Source organism: Pongo pygmaeus, chromosome 11 (genome assembly GCF_028885625.2).
Source record: "Pongo pygmaeus isolate AG05252 chromosome 11, NHGRI_mPonPyg2-v2.0_pri, whole genome shotgun sequence".
NCBI classification, from domain to species: Eukaryota; Metazoa; Chordata; class Mammalia; order Primates; family Hominidae; genus Pongo; species Pongo pygmaeus.
In genome coordinates, this window is record NC_072384.2 from 132,322,618 (window position 1) to 132,337,701 (window position 15,084).

General features: G+C 58.9%; 1 protein-coding gene across 2 annotated transcripts; it reads left to right on the top strand.

Moving 5' to 3' along the window:
• The first annotated feature begins 4,132 nt into the window (after nucleotides 1-4,132).
• Nucleotides 4,133-9,421, top strand: PTMA (prothymosin alpha). Of its 2 annotated transcripts, none has more exons than XM_054477770.2 (5): nucleotides 4,133-4,697; nucleotides 7,282-7,353; nucleotides 7,787-7,883; nucleotides 8,343-8,416; nucleotides 8,687-9,421. In XM_054477770.2, the coding sequence occupies exons 1-5, from the start codon at nucleotides 4,653-4,655 to the stop codon at nucleotides 8,732-8,734; spliced, it is 336 nt and encodes a 111-aa protein (XP_054333745.1). In that variant the 5' UTR covers nucleotides 4,133-4,652; the 3' UTR covers nucleotides 8,735-9,421. The 2 variants fall into 2 exon arrangements, with proteins under 2 accessions (XP_054333745.1, XP_054333746.1); XM_054477771.2 differs by having other exon boundaries at nucleotides 7,790-7,883.
• The last annotated feature ends 5,663 nt before the right edge of the window (nucleotides 9,422-15,084 follow it).

Here is a 15,084-nt window from a genome sequence, read left to right on the forward strand (position 1 = left end):
AGAGGCCTGCGGGCCATGTGGACAGTGTGCAGACCACCCAGAGGTGTCCCTGTGAAAATTCCCCCAAAACAAGCCAGGCACAGTAGCAAGCATATGTTGTCCCAGCTACTCAGGAGGCTGAGGTGCAAGGATAGCTTGAGCTCAGGAGTTGGAGTCCAGCCTGGGCAACATAGCAAGACCCCATCTCAAAACAAAACAAAACATGCCTGGAGGACATATTGGGTCCCTTGCTCACAGCAGCTCTAGCCCAAGCCCACTGTAACTCAGGCTGGGGTCAGGAAAGCAGGCTTACCAGGGCACACCAGCTTGTCTTGGGGGGTTTGAAAGGCAAGGCCACTGAAGTGCCTGACCTCCTCTGTAATAACAAAGGAGATGTATCAATGAGTGGAAGTGACAGAGGACAGGAAGAACAGTCTGTTCAGAAACAGCAAAAGAGGGCCGGTGTGGTGGCTCATGCCTGTAATCCCAGCACTTTGGGAGGCTGAGGCGGGCAGATCACTTGAGGTCAGGAGTTTGAGACCAGCCTGGCCAACATGGTGAAACCCCGTCTCTACTAAAAATACAAAAATTAGCTGGGCGTGGTAGCAGGTACCTATAATCCTGGCTTCTCAGGAGGCTGAGGGAGGCAGGAGAATCACTTGAACCCATGAGGCGGAGGTTGCAGTGAGCCAAGATCATGCCAATGCACCCCAGCCTGGGCAACAGAGTGAAACTTCGTCTCAAAAAAAAAAAAAAAAAGCCTGGCACGGTGGCTCACGCCTGTCATCCCAGCACTTTGGGAGGCTGAGGTGGGCGGATCATGAGTTCTGGAGTTTGAGACCAGCCTGGCCAATATGGTGAAACCCCATCTGTACTAAAAATACAAAAATACTAAACCCCATCTGTACTAAAAATACAAAAATACGAAAAATACAAAAATTGGCCAGGCATGGTGGTGCGCACCTGTAGTCCCAACTACTCGCCAGGCTGAGGCAGAAGAATCCCTTGAACCCGGGAGGCAGAGGTTGTGATGAGCTGAGATCACGCCACTGCACTCCAGCCTGGACTGAACAGAGTGAGACTCTGTCTCAAAAAAAAAAGAAACAGCAAAAGAGGTAGGGAGCTACCTGTTGCTGAAGGAACACGGTTCTTCATAGCCTAAGTAACTCCCCCACTATGAGCTGTCAGATACCACACTCCTGGGATGAGAGGGAGGTCCATGGGGGCAACTTCTGCCCCAGGGCTCATCTAAAAATGCAGATTCCTCTGTTATAGGACTTAGCCTCGGCTCCATCATTGATCCAGTGGGTAACTCCAAGTCCCTTGCTATAATCCCTAGGTTTGCTTTTTTGATTTGTTAAAAGGAGGGTTATATCAGAGGTTGAACCTGTAAATGTGTTGATTTTCAGTTGGTTTTCACCTACACAGACAGCAGTTTCATATGGTTCAACTCCATAACTGTCCTACCCACCCTGTACATGAAAATGAAGCATGAGTCAAAGGCTCACTGCCATGTACACAGTGGGCACTCAGTGAGTGTTTGGGAAATTTAAGTGGTGGTTCTGGAACCAGATGGGCAGGAGCCTTCCTCACCCACTTCTAGCAAAGCCACCTGCATGGGAATAACGTCAGAAAAACAGTTCTTTTTTTTTTTTGAGATGGAGTCGCACTCTGTTGCCCAGGCTGGAGTGCAATGGTGTGATCTCAGCTCCTGCAACCTCTGCCTCCCGGATTCAAGGGATTCTCCTGTCTCAGCCTCCCGAGTAGCTGGGATTACAGGCGCACGCCACCAGGCCCGGCTAATTTTTGTATTTTTAGTAGAGACGGGGGTTTCACCATGTTGGTCAGGCTGGTCTCGAACTCCTGACCTCGTGATCCACTCACCTCGGCATCCACCCACCTCAGCCTACCAAAGTGCTGGAATTACAAGCGTGAGCCACCGCGCCTGGCCAGGCAAAGCAGTTCTTAGAGGGAAATTCACATTCATCAGTTCCTTCTGGATGTTGACCTTCCCGCTCCCACAACAGCCTGAATCCGGAACTGTCAAGTCTGGTTTTCAGCTGTGGACACAGTCCACTGCCCGAAGGCCACCATCCAGACGAGGGGAAAGCCTTGATGGCCTTTCCGGAGCCACTGCCCGAAGGCCACCATCCAGACGAGGGGGAAGCCTCGATGCTTAGAGGTGGTACAAGCCAGGCTCTCATTGCATCTGGGTTTTGTGGAAAAAACAATCCTCTCGAGGGTAACTGGAACTTAATGGATGCGCCGCAGGTGGAAGGCGCTCTGTCTCCCTGTTTACGATGACGCATAATCCCACCAACTCTCTAAGAATGTGACACAAAGGAGGGGGTCACGGTGGCTGAGGCCAAGGAGCCCTTCCTCTCTGTGAAGGGCGGCCCCAGGTCTGCGCGGCGGTGAAGACAGACTGGCAGTGGGAGGGAGGGGACCGGACAAAGAGTTGAGACGCGTGGTCCTCGGGAACAGCACTGTGGGAGTCCCCCGGATTGAGGCGCGCCCGTCCAGTGGAGAATGCCACCTCCAGCCACTGGGGCGCCCGGGGGCAGGGCGGAGACCCAGCGGGCGTCCCTTCGCCGCTGCATAGGAGGGTGACCGCTGGGCAGCGGGTGTTGGCTAGGTATCCCCGCCCTGCCCAGCATCTGCCCCACGTTTCTTCAGGCCAAAGTACCGGGAACCCGGGCTTCTTCCTAAAGTAAAACTCGCTCCGGAAAGGCCAACAATCCAGCGGCCAGACGGGCACCTGAGAACGCGGGCCTAACGCGTACTGGAGACGGAGTGGCGCCCGGCACTGCGCGTCTCCTTCCCGCCGGGAGACTGCGTGCTAAGCTCAGCAAAGCCCCGCTGTGGAGACGGAGCCATGTCGCCCATTACCTAATGAAACTGAGAAGGGAGACTCAGTCTCTCTTCTAGCCCCGAGCGCAAGCTCTGCTGGACTTGGCATCGTCCGCCCTCCACGATCCCACACTCCGGGTTTTCCCCATTCCCAGCTCGGCTGCACCCGAGAGACAGACGGAAGAAACTACCAATGGAAGGACGCAAAGCGTCAACTTTGTGTTCGCCCGCCACTCTCGGCCAATGTGCGCGCGTGTCTCCGGAGTCCCGCCTTCCGTGTCGGGCGCCCCCTTTTGGCAGCACAGGCACGAACCCTACCTCTCGCCATCTTGTGTGTGGCACAGGTAAATTTCTGGACTATCTTTCCACCTATTCTGGTCCTTTTTTCCACACAACCGATTTCTTAGTTCGACAGCTAAGTGCGGTGGCGATAAGGCGAGCGTAGCCTGCTGTTCTCGGATCGCCCACGTGAGCTAGATCGCTACGTCACGCCACGCTTGCCGAACCCGGCGCCATCTTGAGTGTGGCGTCTTGATGCTCCCTTCTCGGGGCTCCGCAGCATGGTTCTCTAAATGGCCCCCCAAATTTCAGGTAGTCCCCAAAGATTAGCCCAACTGGCTCCAGAGACGATTATTTTCCCCGAGAAACTCTGTAATGTTCATGTGCCCATCGCAGTCCAGCAGTGGGGTGGGAGAAGGGTAGACTCGATGGCCCGGCAGGCCCCTGGAGGAGGCTGCCCTGAGGCTGTCGCGACGGCAGTGACCGCTCGGGACAGACCCTAACTAGAGCCCTAGAATGAGGGGACCGCTATGCCGTGCGGGGCCCGCAGGCTGTCCCACTCGAGGGCTGGAGCCGGCATCGCGCATCGAGTCCGCTTGATACATGAATCTGTGTGTGCTTGGCACGGTGCCCGCCTGTCGACTGGCTTGGCCGACGGACGCCGGACCTGATGGTGGGCAATCGGGGTCGCCTGCCCACAGGACTAGGGGTGCCCTGCCCTGGGAGGGCGCGACGGCATGGCAGAGGGACGGGGCGGCCCAGGTGCCCGGGTCTCCGCCTCGTGACCTCGTTGCTCGTCGTGGGGCTGCCGTCCACTTGCACTGGGACAATCCTCGGTCGAAGGCGCCCAGGCGCGGGGGGCGGGCACCTCCGCGGGCACTGCGCTGGGCACCGCCCGGGGCGAGCGCGGCCCAGCACCCCGCCTTCCCCTCCCCCGCGCTGGCAGCCGTCGTGCGCCCGCCGCCCCCTCTTCCCTCCCCCTTCTTCCGAGCAGCCGCGGGGAGGGCGGGAGGGGGAGGGAAGGGGGCTGGGCGGGCAGCTTTGCCGCGCTTTGGCTTTCTGCGTCAGCAGCCCCAGCAAAACAGCTGCGGGAGCGCGCGTACGGAACGCGCTCGCGCACCCCTCCCCCGCGCCCTCGGCGCCGCTGAGACCCGGCAAACTCGGGCCTTGAATGACAGAGCGATCGGCGACTGCGCAGCGCGGGACGCGCCGGGGCACTGCCGCTTTAAGCACGCTTGTCCATTGTTCGGAATCGAGCCAATGAGCGAGCGCCCGCTCCCTGCGCTCAGCCAATAGCGGCCGGGCATGGGAAGTCGAGCGCCGCCCACTAATCTATATTAAAGCTTCTGGCGCCGCGTGAGTCCCCCACTGGCTGCTCTGAAAAGCCATCTTTGCATTGTTCCTCGTCCGCCTCCTTGCTCGCCGCAGCCGCCTCCGCCGCGCGCCTCCTCCGCCGCCGCGGTCTCCGGCAGCTTTATCGCCAGAGTCCCTGAACTCTCGCTTTCTTTTTAATCCCCTGCATCGGATCACCGGCGTGCCCCACCATGTCAGACGCAGCCGTAGACACCAGCTCCGAAATCACCACCAAGGTGAGGCTGGACGCCGCCCGCCCCCTCGGGGTCCGCGCGCCGCCGCTTGGGCGGTGTTTGGCGCGCAGCAGCTGGACTGCTTCAAGCCCGCTGTTGCTCCCTCTCGCGGGGAAACGGCCCGCCCCCAGCGCGGTGCCCTCAGGCAGCCCACTCTTTGTGTGGTGCGGGGGAGGGGGTGGGAACCGCCGCGGACAGACGTGATGCCCGTCGGTGAGTGGGTCGGGGGCCGAGGGCTAGGCGCGGAGGCCGGCTCACGGCCCTCGAAACTCGTCTGTGACCGGTATGAGTGGCGACGGGAGGAGAAGGGCCTGGCTAGGGGTCGTCGGCCCGCCGGACGCACGGAAATAACTTTGAAACTCAAGCGCGTTGGGAATCGGAAGTGCTGGGGGGCGCATGTTGGGGCGCGGGCCGGCCGCGGGAAGTCGCGGCGAGCGCCTGCCGGCCGCGCTGCTCTTTGTTCGGCGCCAGGCCGCCGGTTTCGCGCTCTGCAGCGGACCTGAGGTGGTTTATCTGGACTAAGCCCCGATAAGGCGGATGGGGCGACGGGCTGGCTGGCCGCGACGTCGGCCGTCCCGGCGGAGGTGTGACGGGCTTATCCGCTTTGGGCGCTCTGGGAGGCGGGGGTGGGCGCCCTTCGAGGTGAGTGCGCCGGGAGCGGCCGCCCAGCTTCAGTCATGCACCCGCGGTGCCGGGCTTGGCTGAGGAGGCGAGAGCCCACGCGCCGCAGGGAGGAAAGAGAAAGTGAAGCGCGGCGCTGGGGCGACGATGGGCGCCCCCCGCGGCTGCCCGGGAGCACCGTGTGCGCCGCAGCTCGGGGCGATGCGGGCCAACACGGCGGCCGCGACAGGCCGATGGTAGGGTCGAACTGGGGGGGCGCCCGGGCCCCGTGGCGGGTTCACTGCCCTCGGCTATGAGGTCCTGCGCGGCTGGCGCGGCTCCGCTCCTGTTGTCGGCGCCGCCTCGGTCCCATTGCCCGCCCTGGGTAGCGTCTCCGCCCTCGGTGGGAGCGCGGCGTCTCTGACTGGCTTTTTCTTAATATATCGGCCCTCGTCCGCGCCCGTCGTGCTCCTGCGGGGATTGGCGCAAGTCACCTTGGCGTTTCCTTAACCCTTGTGCCCCTGGCGTCACCTCTGGCTCTCCCAGGGGCGACTTCTTGGTAGAGCGGAGCTCGGGGTCCGGATCTCCACAGGGGCTCTCAGTGACCCTTTCTGGACTCAGTCCGGGAATCAGTTTGTGGGGGGAGAACACCGTCCCCAATGCGGGGTCTGGCTGTTCGATTTTCTCCGAAGCACCAAAAGGTGACTTCCCGCGAGGGCGATGAGTAGCCCGAGAGGCTCATCCCCGACAGTCTCGGACCTAAAGCAGCCCGGTGGACTTTGGGGCGATCTCTCGCGGGACTTGGCCCGCCAAATGCAGACATTTGGGCCTGCCAGGGTGGCGGCAGTGGGTCGTCGAGTCGAGAGGTCGGCCGACCGACGCGCGACCTGCGCGCGTGCCACTGCGAGGACTGCCTGCCCGCCGGGAGTCTCCAAGGCAAGGGACGCACTCGGCGGCCCCGGGCCACGTGCTCCTTGCGCGCGGTGCGTGCCGAGGCCCGCGCGCAAAGCCCGCCGGGCGGGGGATGCGCGCCTGCGCGCCGCGACCTCCCTGCCCCCACTGCTCCCCGGGGCTTCGGCCGCCAGGGGGCGAGAGCGGGCGGAGCCGGGGTCCGCGGAGCGGAGCGGGGTGGTCTGGACGGAGAGGGCCGACAGGTGGCCCGGAGCCGCTCGCCGGACAGCGGCCGAGGGGCTCCCGCAGGCCCGGACGCCGGACCCCTGTTGGTATTGGCGGCCGTGTCGTGTGGAAAAAGTTACCGGGCGTCCGGGGCCGCGCTGCCTTTTGGATCTCAGGCGGAGTCCCACCCCCGAGGTGCTGTCGGGATCCCTGGCCGCCGCGGGGAGGCCGGGACTTGGTGGCTCAGGCGGCAGGCCCCGGCCTGGGGCACCGCCAAGCAGCGGTTTGCGGCCTTTAGGAACAGTGGTCAGATTGGGGGGTCGGTGTGCTTTGGCTTCTTTAGAAACCTGTCGTGGCCGGGGCGGTGCGGCCTCGCGGGCCTTCCAGGCTGGCGCGCCCGTGGGGCTCTCCCCGAGCGCAGGCCCCTCCCTCGTTGGCTTATTTTTATATCTGGAACATAACCTGCCGCCTTTCTAGACGGCTCGAGGGGCGGGCTCTTTGCACTTGGAAGCAGGCTGATGGGCGTGAGTGTCCGGGGCTCGTCCACCCGGCCGGACAGGCTGGGGCTGTGGCGCCACATGGCTTCTTTTTCCTAGGAAGCGCCAGGGGGCAGTGGGAACCGCCACCGGGGCCGCTGTAGCGGGCCTTAAGGGATGGGAAACCCGATCACAGATGCCCCCGCCGGCCTTCCTTCCACCGGACCAGTGGGAGAGGGATCGCAGGAGCATCAGGCCCTTCTCAACATGTCGTGTGCGACTCTTAATTTGGGACGGACAGAACAGTCGTACAGACCAGTAGTTCTCAGCGCCTTTGCTTACCCTGGGTTGCTCAGAAGACTTACTGGTTACTGGTTCCTTCTTCCCTTTTGAAGGACTTAAAGGAGAAGAAGGAAGTTGTGGAAGAGGCGGAAAATGGAAGAGACGTCCCTGCTAACGGGAATGCTGTGAGTGTCCGCCTTGCTCCTGAGCCCTGGCAGCTACCGCCCCACAGTTTTTCCTGTTCTACTTTAAACATATATAGCTTTGCACAGTGGCAGTATCGTTAGCCAATGAGCTTTACCCGAGGCGCGATTATTGCTAGTTAAATATTTATAAAAACTTTTCGAGCAGCGCCTGAACAAGAATAGGTTCAGAGGAGACATCGGTAGTCTGAGTTTGGGCTTGGCCCAGGGTGGGTAAAAGCCCTTGCCCTGGGGCAGTTAATGTGCAGGTTTCACGTTGGAGCCTGGAGGGTGTTGACTGGAGAAGGGCCTTTGGGGTGGGCTTGGCTGGGCTGTAGATGGAGCTGGCAGCCTCTGGTGGGAGGCCGGGCGTCAGGAGCAACGCTTTGTCCAGCCTTGGGCCAGCTGGTAGTGACATGGCCTGTTTTCTGTCGAGGAGAATGAGGAAAATGGGGAGCAGGAGGCTGACAATGAGGTAGATGAAGAAGAGGAAGAAGGTGGGGAGGAAGAGGAGGAGGAAGAAGAAGGTGATGGTGAGTAGCCTTGTCTGTCTTCCCCTTTTCAGGTACTTTTTCCTGGCCTTGTCTGGCAGAAGGGGAAGGAAGGAATTGGGGCTCCTGGGAGTGGGACCATGGTACTTGGGGCCAGTGGACCACATGGCCCTGGGCACCCAGCTGTAGAGTCAGGGAGGGTCTCCCTGACATGGAGCTGTGCCCATTCCCACTCACACTCACTCGCACACCTGAAAGTCTCTTTTTTGCAGCTCTGAAAGCCACTGATCTGTTGGGGTGGCCTCTTGGTGTGCAGCTGCTTGGGCCTCTCTCCTCTGGAGATTCCCACCTGTGTAGTGGGCATGGGTGCTCTGATTGGGCCCAGTTGCAGGCAGCAGAGGCACGGCAGGGACCTTGCAGCCCACTACATGTTCCTCGGGATTTCCCCAGGAGCCACAGTAGGAGGCAAGTGCGGTTTACCTGGCCTTTGATTCTCTCCAGGCGAGGAAGAGGATGGAGATGAAGATGAGGAAGCTGAGTCAGCTACGGGCAAACGGGCAGCTGAAGATGATGAGGTGGGTTCTGACTTGAGAAGAAGGGGGGTTTGGCATCTGGGTCTCCCCACCTGCCTCTAGCTGAGGTGCTCAAGCCGCGGAGGGACTGTTTTTGACTTTGTAGGTGGCCACTGTGTGGTCCTGAATCTTAAGAACGGGAAGGAACGGGGCTGGGCTCAACTTCCCAGAGGCCTTGGGCTGTGGAGCTGGGGGTCCCAGCAGGAGCTGAGGCAGTGAGCTGGATAGAGCCCCTGGGGTTGGAGGTGCCTTTGACAGTCTTTCTCTGCCTAGGATGACGATGTCGATACCAAGAAGCAGAAGACCGACGAGGATGACTAGACAGCAAAAAAGGAAAAGTTAAACTAAAAAAAAAGGCCGCCGTGACCTATTCACCCTCCACTTCCCGTCTCAGAATCTAAACGTGGTCACCTTCGAGTAGAGAGGCCCGCCCGCCCACCGTGGGCAGTGCCACCCGCAGATGACACGCGCTCTCCACCACCCAACCCAAACCATGAGAATTTGCAACAGGGGAGGAAAAAAGAACCAAAACTTCCAAGGCCCTGCTTTTTTTCTTAAAAGTACTTTAAAAAGGAAATTTGTTTGTATTTTTTATTTACATTTTATATTTTTGTACATATTGTTAGGGTCAGCCATTTTTAATGATCTCGGATGACCAAACCAGCCTTCGGAGCGTTCTCTGTCCTACTTCTGACTTTACTTGTGGTGTGACCATGTTCATTATAATCTCAAAGGAGAAAAAAAACCTTGTAAAAAAAGCAAAAATGACAACAGAAAAACAATCTTATTCCGAGCATTCCAGTAACTTTTTTGTGTATGTACTTAGCTGTACTATAAGTAGTTGGTTTGTATGAGATGGTTAAAAAGGCCAAAGATAAAAGGTTTCTTTTTTTTCCTTTTTTGTCTATGAAGTTGCTGTTTATTTTTTTTGGCCTGTTTGATGTATGTGTGAAACAATGTTGTCCAACAATAAACAGGAATTTTATTTTGCTGAGTTGTTCTAACAAAGCTGTCTCAAGCCTGGTTTTTCTGTTTCAGTTTCTTCAGACCTTCCAGGGCACAAGGATAGGAGGGGGAGGATCCTGGGGACAGTGGGTTGAAGACATTTTGGGAGGCAGTTGGATGTGACCTGTGATGGGCAGCAGAGTCTGGTGGGTGGGCAGGGACTGAGCTGCAGTTGGTTGGGGGAGCTGCTCACTGGGGCAGTCAGTGGTTGCCCCAAGAAGCCTTAACGGGGGAGGAGGACTTCATCACTGGGTGCCACATGGGGATGCTGCTGCCCTGGGGACGGGGGTATGCAGCCCTAGACACTGGAAACAGGCCACACGGGACGCCATTATGTGGAGCTCAGGGTGGTGGTGGTGGTGTAGGCCGAGAGGGAACTTAGCAAGCCGAGATGAGCGTCCAAGTGGTGGCTGCCTCTGCAGGCCTCACCGGTTTAGCTCCATGATGTGGCTCCCCCTGCTGGTGGCACGTGGTGCCCCCGGCCTCTTAGGATGCTTGGGGTTTTGGTTTGGCACTGGTGCAGCCTGGCCGTCCATCCAACATTTGGTCTCCAGGTCCCTTAGGTTAGTTGGGCAGGCTCACCCTGCCCCTTGGACACAGTTGGAGAAGTTACTGTGCCGTTTGGATTTTCATACACGGGCTGTGAGCAGTGGGTCAGGTTAGCCAACTGGAGGAAGCGCCACCAGCTTGTGCCCTCAGGTGGAGGTGAGGATTAGAGCTCACCAAGAACCTTCTGGGATCCTCCAATGAGAGCTGCAGGGGCAGGCGCCGGTATAGGCACTGCCAGTGGGCCTGTTGCCCAGGTGGGACCTGAGGAAGCCATCCGGGGATTTCTGCAGGAAAACTCCTAGGAGCAGACTGAAGTGTCTGCAGAGGCCTGGCCTGGGTTAAGGGGAGATGCTGGGAAGGAGGGAAATGTGTGCATTTAAGAGAACAAGAGAGACCAGTTCCCTCTACCTGCCCCTCGACACCATGTCCACTCCATTCTACGCCCCTCCCCGACCTTTGTGTTTCACACCAGGCGCCAGAGTTCTGGGGGAACCTTTCCCTTCTCTGGCTGGAGCTTAGTCACCCTCACGGGGCTGCTCAGGCCGCTTGTCCAGCATGTCCCCAGGCAGCTGCCACCAGGATCAGGGGCAGGTTGAGGGACCCTCTGACCTGTATCTACCCCACACCCCTTGCACAGCCTGGGTATCTGCATCCTGGCTCATCCAGGGAAGAAAGGGAGGGTCTGGAGCTAAAATGCTGGCTCCTCTCCGTTCTGCCGCCCAAGGCGACTCAGTACTGCAGTGTTCCCAAGCTCGGCGCCCAGGAGGGTGTCTCTAAGGCAGGAGTGCAGGAGAAGGCCGTGAAGGAAGGCCACACGGGGCAGGTAACGCTTGGAGCTGAGAGCAGGTCTAACCCAGCTCCCTCAGGCTGCAGTCCTGCTCAGAACCACTACTGCAAGGCCCCCTGAAAGGGGAGAAGCTGTGCCCTGGTCCGCACACAGACACGGCAGCCATGTTAGCATGAGGCAAGTAACTGAACCTTGTGGGCCTCAATCCCCTCCTCTGCAAAATGGGAACAATAGGATGAGGCATGAGCCAGGGCCCAGGGCTGCCTTGCTAGGGTCCCCCTGAGACACCCACATCAGCAGAGCTTACTGCCTCAGCTGTCTGAGCTGCCTCATCCCACCAAAGGTTTGGCCTGGAACAGCATTTGCTGCTTCTAGCAGAACACACTTACCCCTAGTCCTGAGCCTAGCACACAATTAACCACTGCCTGAGGATATGCCTCAGGGCCCGGAGTCACCTTGATACCACTCCCAAAGTCCCCGAATGGCCTCCCACTGGAGCCCAGGTTAAAAGATTAGCAAGGAATGGGTGCCCCCTGGTGGACACAGAGGAACCGTAAAGCGTGCCCCTGGATTCTGTTCAGTCCAGGAAAGACCCTTCAGTGAGCCCTGGTCCCAAGGTAGGCAACGTCAGTCACCCTCCACCACCCTGATCCCCCCAACAAGACCTTTCTCCCTCTCTGTTGCTGGAACCCCAGTCAGATGTGACAGTCAGTGGTCATTTCCCAGACCTTCCTTCTGGGCAACTGATGCCCCCTCCCAAGGACTGTGTCCTTTATGTGGAACCAAAGCTGGAAGCAGGGGTCCACTCTTCCATGGTCTTGGGCTTCCCTGTGGCCACAGGTGGTCCTGCCATGCTCTGTTCACATGCTTGGTGTGTACAGTGCCCTCTCGGGGTGGGCCTCTTCCTGAGTTATCTCCAGGGCCTAGTACATCACACAGAAATGCGGGCCCTTGTGCAGGACTGTACACAGCCTCACTGGACCCCTCACTGGACTCCACCCTCCCTCACTGGACTCCACGCTCCCTCACTGGACTCCACCCTCCCTCACTCACTGGACTCCACACTCCCTCACTGGACTCCACACTCCCTCACTGGACTCCACGCTCCCTCACTGGACTGCACGCTCCCTCACTGGACTGCACACTCCCTCACTCACTGGACTCCACGCTCCCTCACTGGACTCCACGCTCCCTCACTGGACTCCACACTCCCTCACTCACTGGACTCCACGCTCCCTCACTGGACTCCACGCTCCCTCACTGGACTCCATGCTCCCTCACTCACTGGACTCCACGCTCCCTCACTGGACTCCACACTCCCTCACTGGACTGCACGCACCCTCACTGGACTCCACACTCCCTCACTGGACTCCACGCTCCCTCACTGGACTCCACCCTCCCTTACTGGACTGCACGCACCCTCACTGGACTCCACACTCCCTCACTGGACTCCACGCTCCCTCACTCACTGGACTCCACCCTCCCTCACTGGACTCCACCCTCCCTCACTGGACTCCACGCTCCCTCACTGGACTCCACGCTCCCTCACTCACTGGACTCCACGCTCCCTCACTGGACTCCACGCTCCCTCACTGGACTCCACGCTCCCTCACTGGACTCCACGCTCCCTCACTCACTGGACTCCACGCTCCCTCACTGGACTCCACACTCCCTCACTGGACTCCACCCTCCCTCACTGGACTGCACGCTCCCTCACTGGACTCCACACTCCCTCACTGGACTCCACGCTCCCTCACTCACTGGACTCCACGCTCCCTCACTCACTGGACTCCACACTCCCTCACTGGACTCCACCCTCCCTTACTGGACTGCACGCACCCTCACTGGACTCCACACTCCCTCACTGGACTCCACGCTCCCTCACTCACTGGACTCCACGCTCCCTCACTCACTGGACTCCACACTCCCTCACTGGACTCCACCCTCCCTTACTGGACTGCACGCTCCCTCACTGGACTCCACGCTCCCTCACTCACTGGACTCCACACTCCCTCACTGGACTCCACACTCTCTCACTGGACTCCACACTCCCTCACTCACTGGACTCCACCCTCCCTCACTGGACTCCACCCTCCCTTACTGGACTGCACGCTCCCTCACTGGACTCCACGCTCCCTCACTCACTGGACTCCACACTCCCTCACTGGACTCCACACTCCCTCACTGGACTCCACGCTCCCTCACTGGACTCCACCCTCCCTCACTGGACTCCACCCTCCCTCACTGGACTCCACACTCTCTCACTGGACTCCACACTCCCTCACTCACTGGACTCCACACTCCCTCACTCACTGGACTCCACACTCTCTCACTGGACTCCACGCTCCCTCATTGGACTCCACCCTCCCTCACTGGACTGCACGCACCCTCACTGGACTCCACACTCCCTCACTGGACTCCACACTCCCTCACTGGACTCCACACTCCCTCACTGGACTGCACGCACCCTCACTGGTTTCCACACACCCTCACTGGACCCAACACATCCTCACTGGGACTGCTGCCCTGAGTGCAAACTAGGAGAGTTTGAATGGGGGGCGTTCACTAGAATGACTCAGTCACTAGAATGGGGGGCAGGGAGTCAGGGGCTCCCAGCTCTACTTGCTGGCTCTCTCTTGGCTGTCGGCTACACAGTCCCAGGATCCAGGACTGCTTCTCCTCTACGGCTATCACAAGCCCTGGGGTCAGGATCCTCAGCCTCTGGCCCTTCATAACTCCTCCCAGATCTCAGTCCCTCCAGGGCCCTGCTGCCTAGCCTGCCTCTACCAAGCCACCTCTGCGGGTTGGATGCCTGTGTCGTAGATACAGGCCAGCCCTGCCTGCCTCAGGGCCCTGGCTGCTGCGTGGTCCCCTCCTGGTGGGAGCTGCTTCATGAGGACGGAATCCCTGGGCCCCGTGTTATTTGGGGCCTGCTTCAGTCTGGCTGGGCCTCACAGGCCTGGCCCCCTGCTATGCCCAACCTGTCTGCCCAGCAGCCCATCTCCTTGATGCAAGTGTGGTCAGTTTTGCTGTGTCGCTGCTTGTCCTCCCTGTACCCCAAGCCCGTGGAGGCATGGGCAGAGCCAGCCAAGGAGTGGGGCAGAGCTGTGCTCTGAGCTCTTCCTCTCGGGATACCTCAGCCTATGCTCATGGGTCTGGCCTGAGCTCAGAGGGATGGACGAAGCACAAGAGTAGTAAACATGGCTGAAACATTTTAAGGCCGTCCGGCACACTGACTCTATTTATATACTGGGTGAATGACACATGCATTGTTTGCAGAGAAGGCCTAGCAGCCAGTGACTGGTGTGGATTCCATGAAGTCCTGAGCACAGCCAAGGATCGACGGTGTGCCTCCATGGGCTCTCTGTCAAGGCTGTCACCCACAGCAACAAGAAGTACCAGGTGGTCACCTGAAGCAACCTCATTTTACATGCACCCATGTGGGGACCCCACTGTGAGGCTCTGGGCAGTGAGCAGATCCCCTACTGAAAGGAGCTGCTGGTGGAGTCCATAAGGTCCCAGGGGACATCTATTGTTTTTGCCACCAGCAGTCATTCCTTCACCCTTTTCTTGGCAGTAATGCCCTGAAGCAATGTCCAGCTTTTTTTTTCTTTTAGACGGAGTCTAGCTCTGTCGCCCAGGCTGGAGGGCAGTGGTGTGATCTCGGCTCACTGCAACCTCTGCCTCCCGGGTTCAAGCGATTCGCCTGCTTCAGCCTCTCAAGTAGCCGGGATTACAGGCGTGCCCCACCAGGTCATAGCTTTCCTTCTGAACTTCCCCCCTCCCACACTCAGACAAGCCCCAGGGCAGAACATGTGGCTTGGTCCTGGCCAATCAGTGGCCTAAGGTGCCCTGACTGCATTGGTTGGTTCACAGTTGGCACATGACCCAAGTCATCCAATCAGAAGGAGTTCTGGGATTTTCGTTTTTTTTCCGGGGGTGGGGGGGTTGCCGGAAAGGGAAGAAACATTCGGTTTTGTCCCTCAGGGATTTGAACTTAAGAGGCTGAGAAGACGAGGCTGCAGACTACTCAGTGAGAAGCAGAACTGAGCCAAGAGGCAGAGGAACCTCAATTCTGATGACATTGCTTGAGTGCTTCAGTCCAGCCATGCGGAGTATTCAGTTACACAAGCCAGTAAATTTCCTCCCGGTTTGGGCTAGCTTAGGTTGGGTTTTCTGTCATCTGCACCTGAAAGACTCCCAACTAATAAACAGGGAGAATGCAGGGCTTCAGTCTCCAGTCTTCAGGGCCAACTAGGCCTCCATGAACAAAGATAGCTTGTTGGTGGGGGACAGAGGTTGGGGATGCCTTTTCTGGTATGGTTTCCAG

Bases quoted from the DNA above. Each gene is read 5' to 3' on its own strand.
- PTMA (XM_054477770.2), top strand. From the start codon at position 4,653: ATGTCAGACGCAGCCGTAGACACCAGCTCCGAAATCACCACCAAG. The intron at 7,354-7,786 runs GTGAGTGTCCGC...TTTTCTGTCGAG, and splicing joins TCCCTGCTAACGGGAATGCT to GAGAATGAGGAAAATGGGGA. The intron at 8,417-8,686 runs GTGGGTTCTGAC...TTCTCTGCCTAG, and splicing joins GGGCAGCTGAAGATGATGAG to GATGACGATGTCGATACCAA.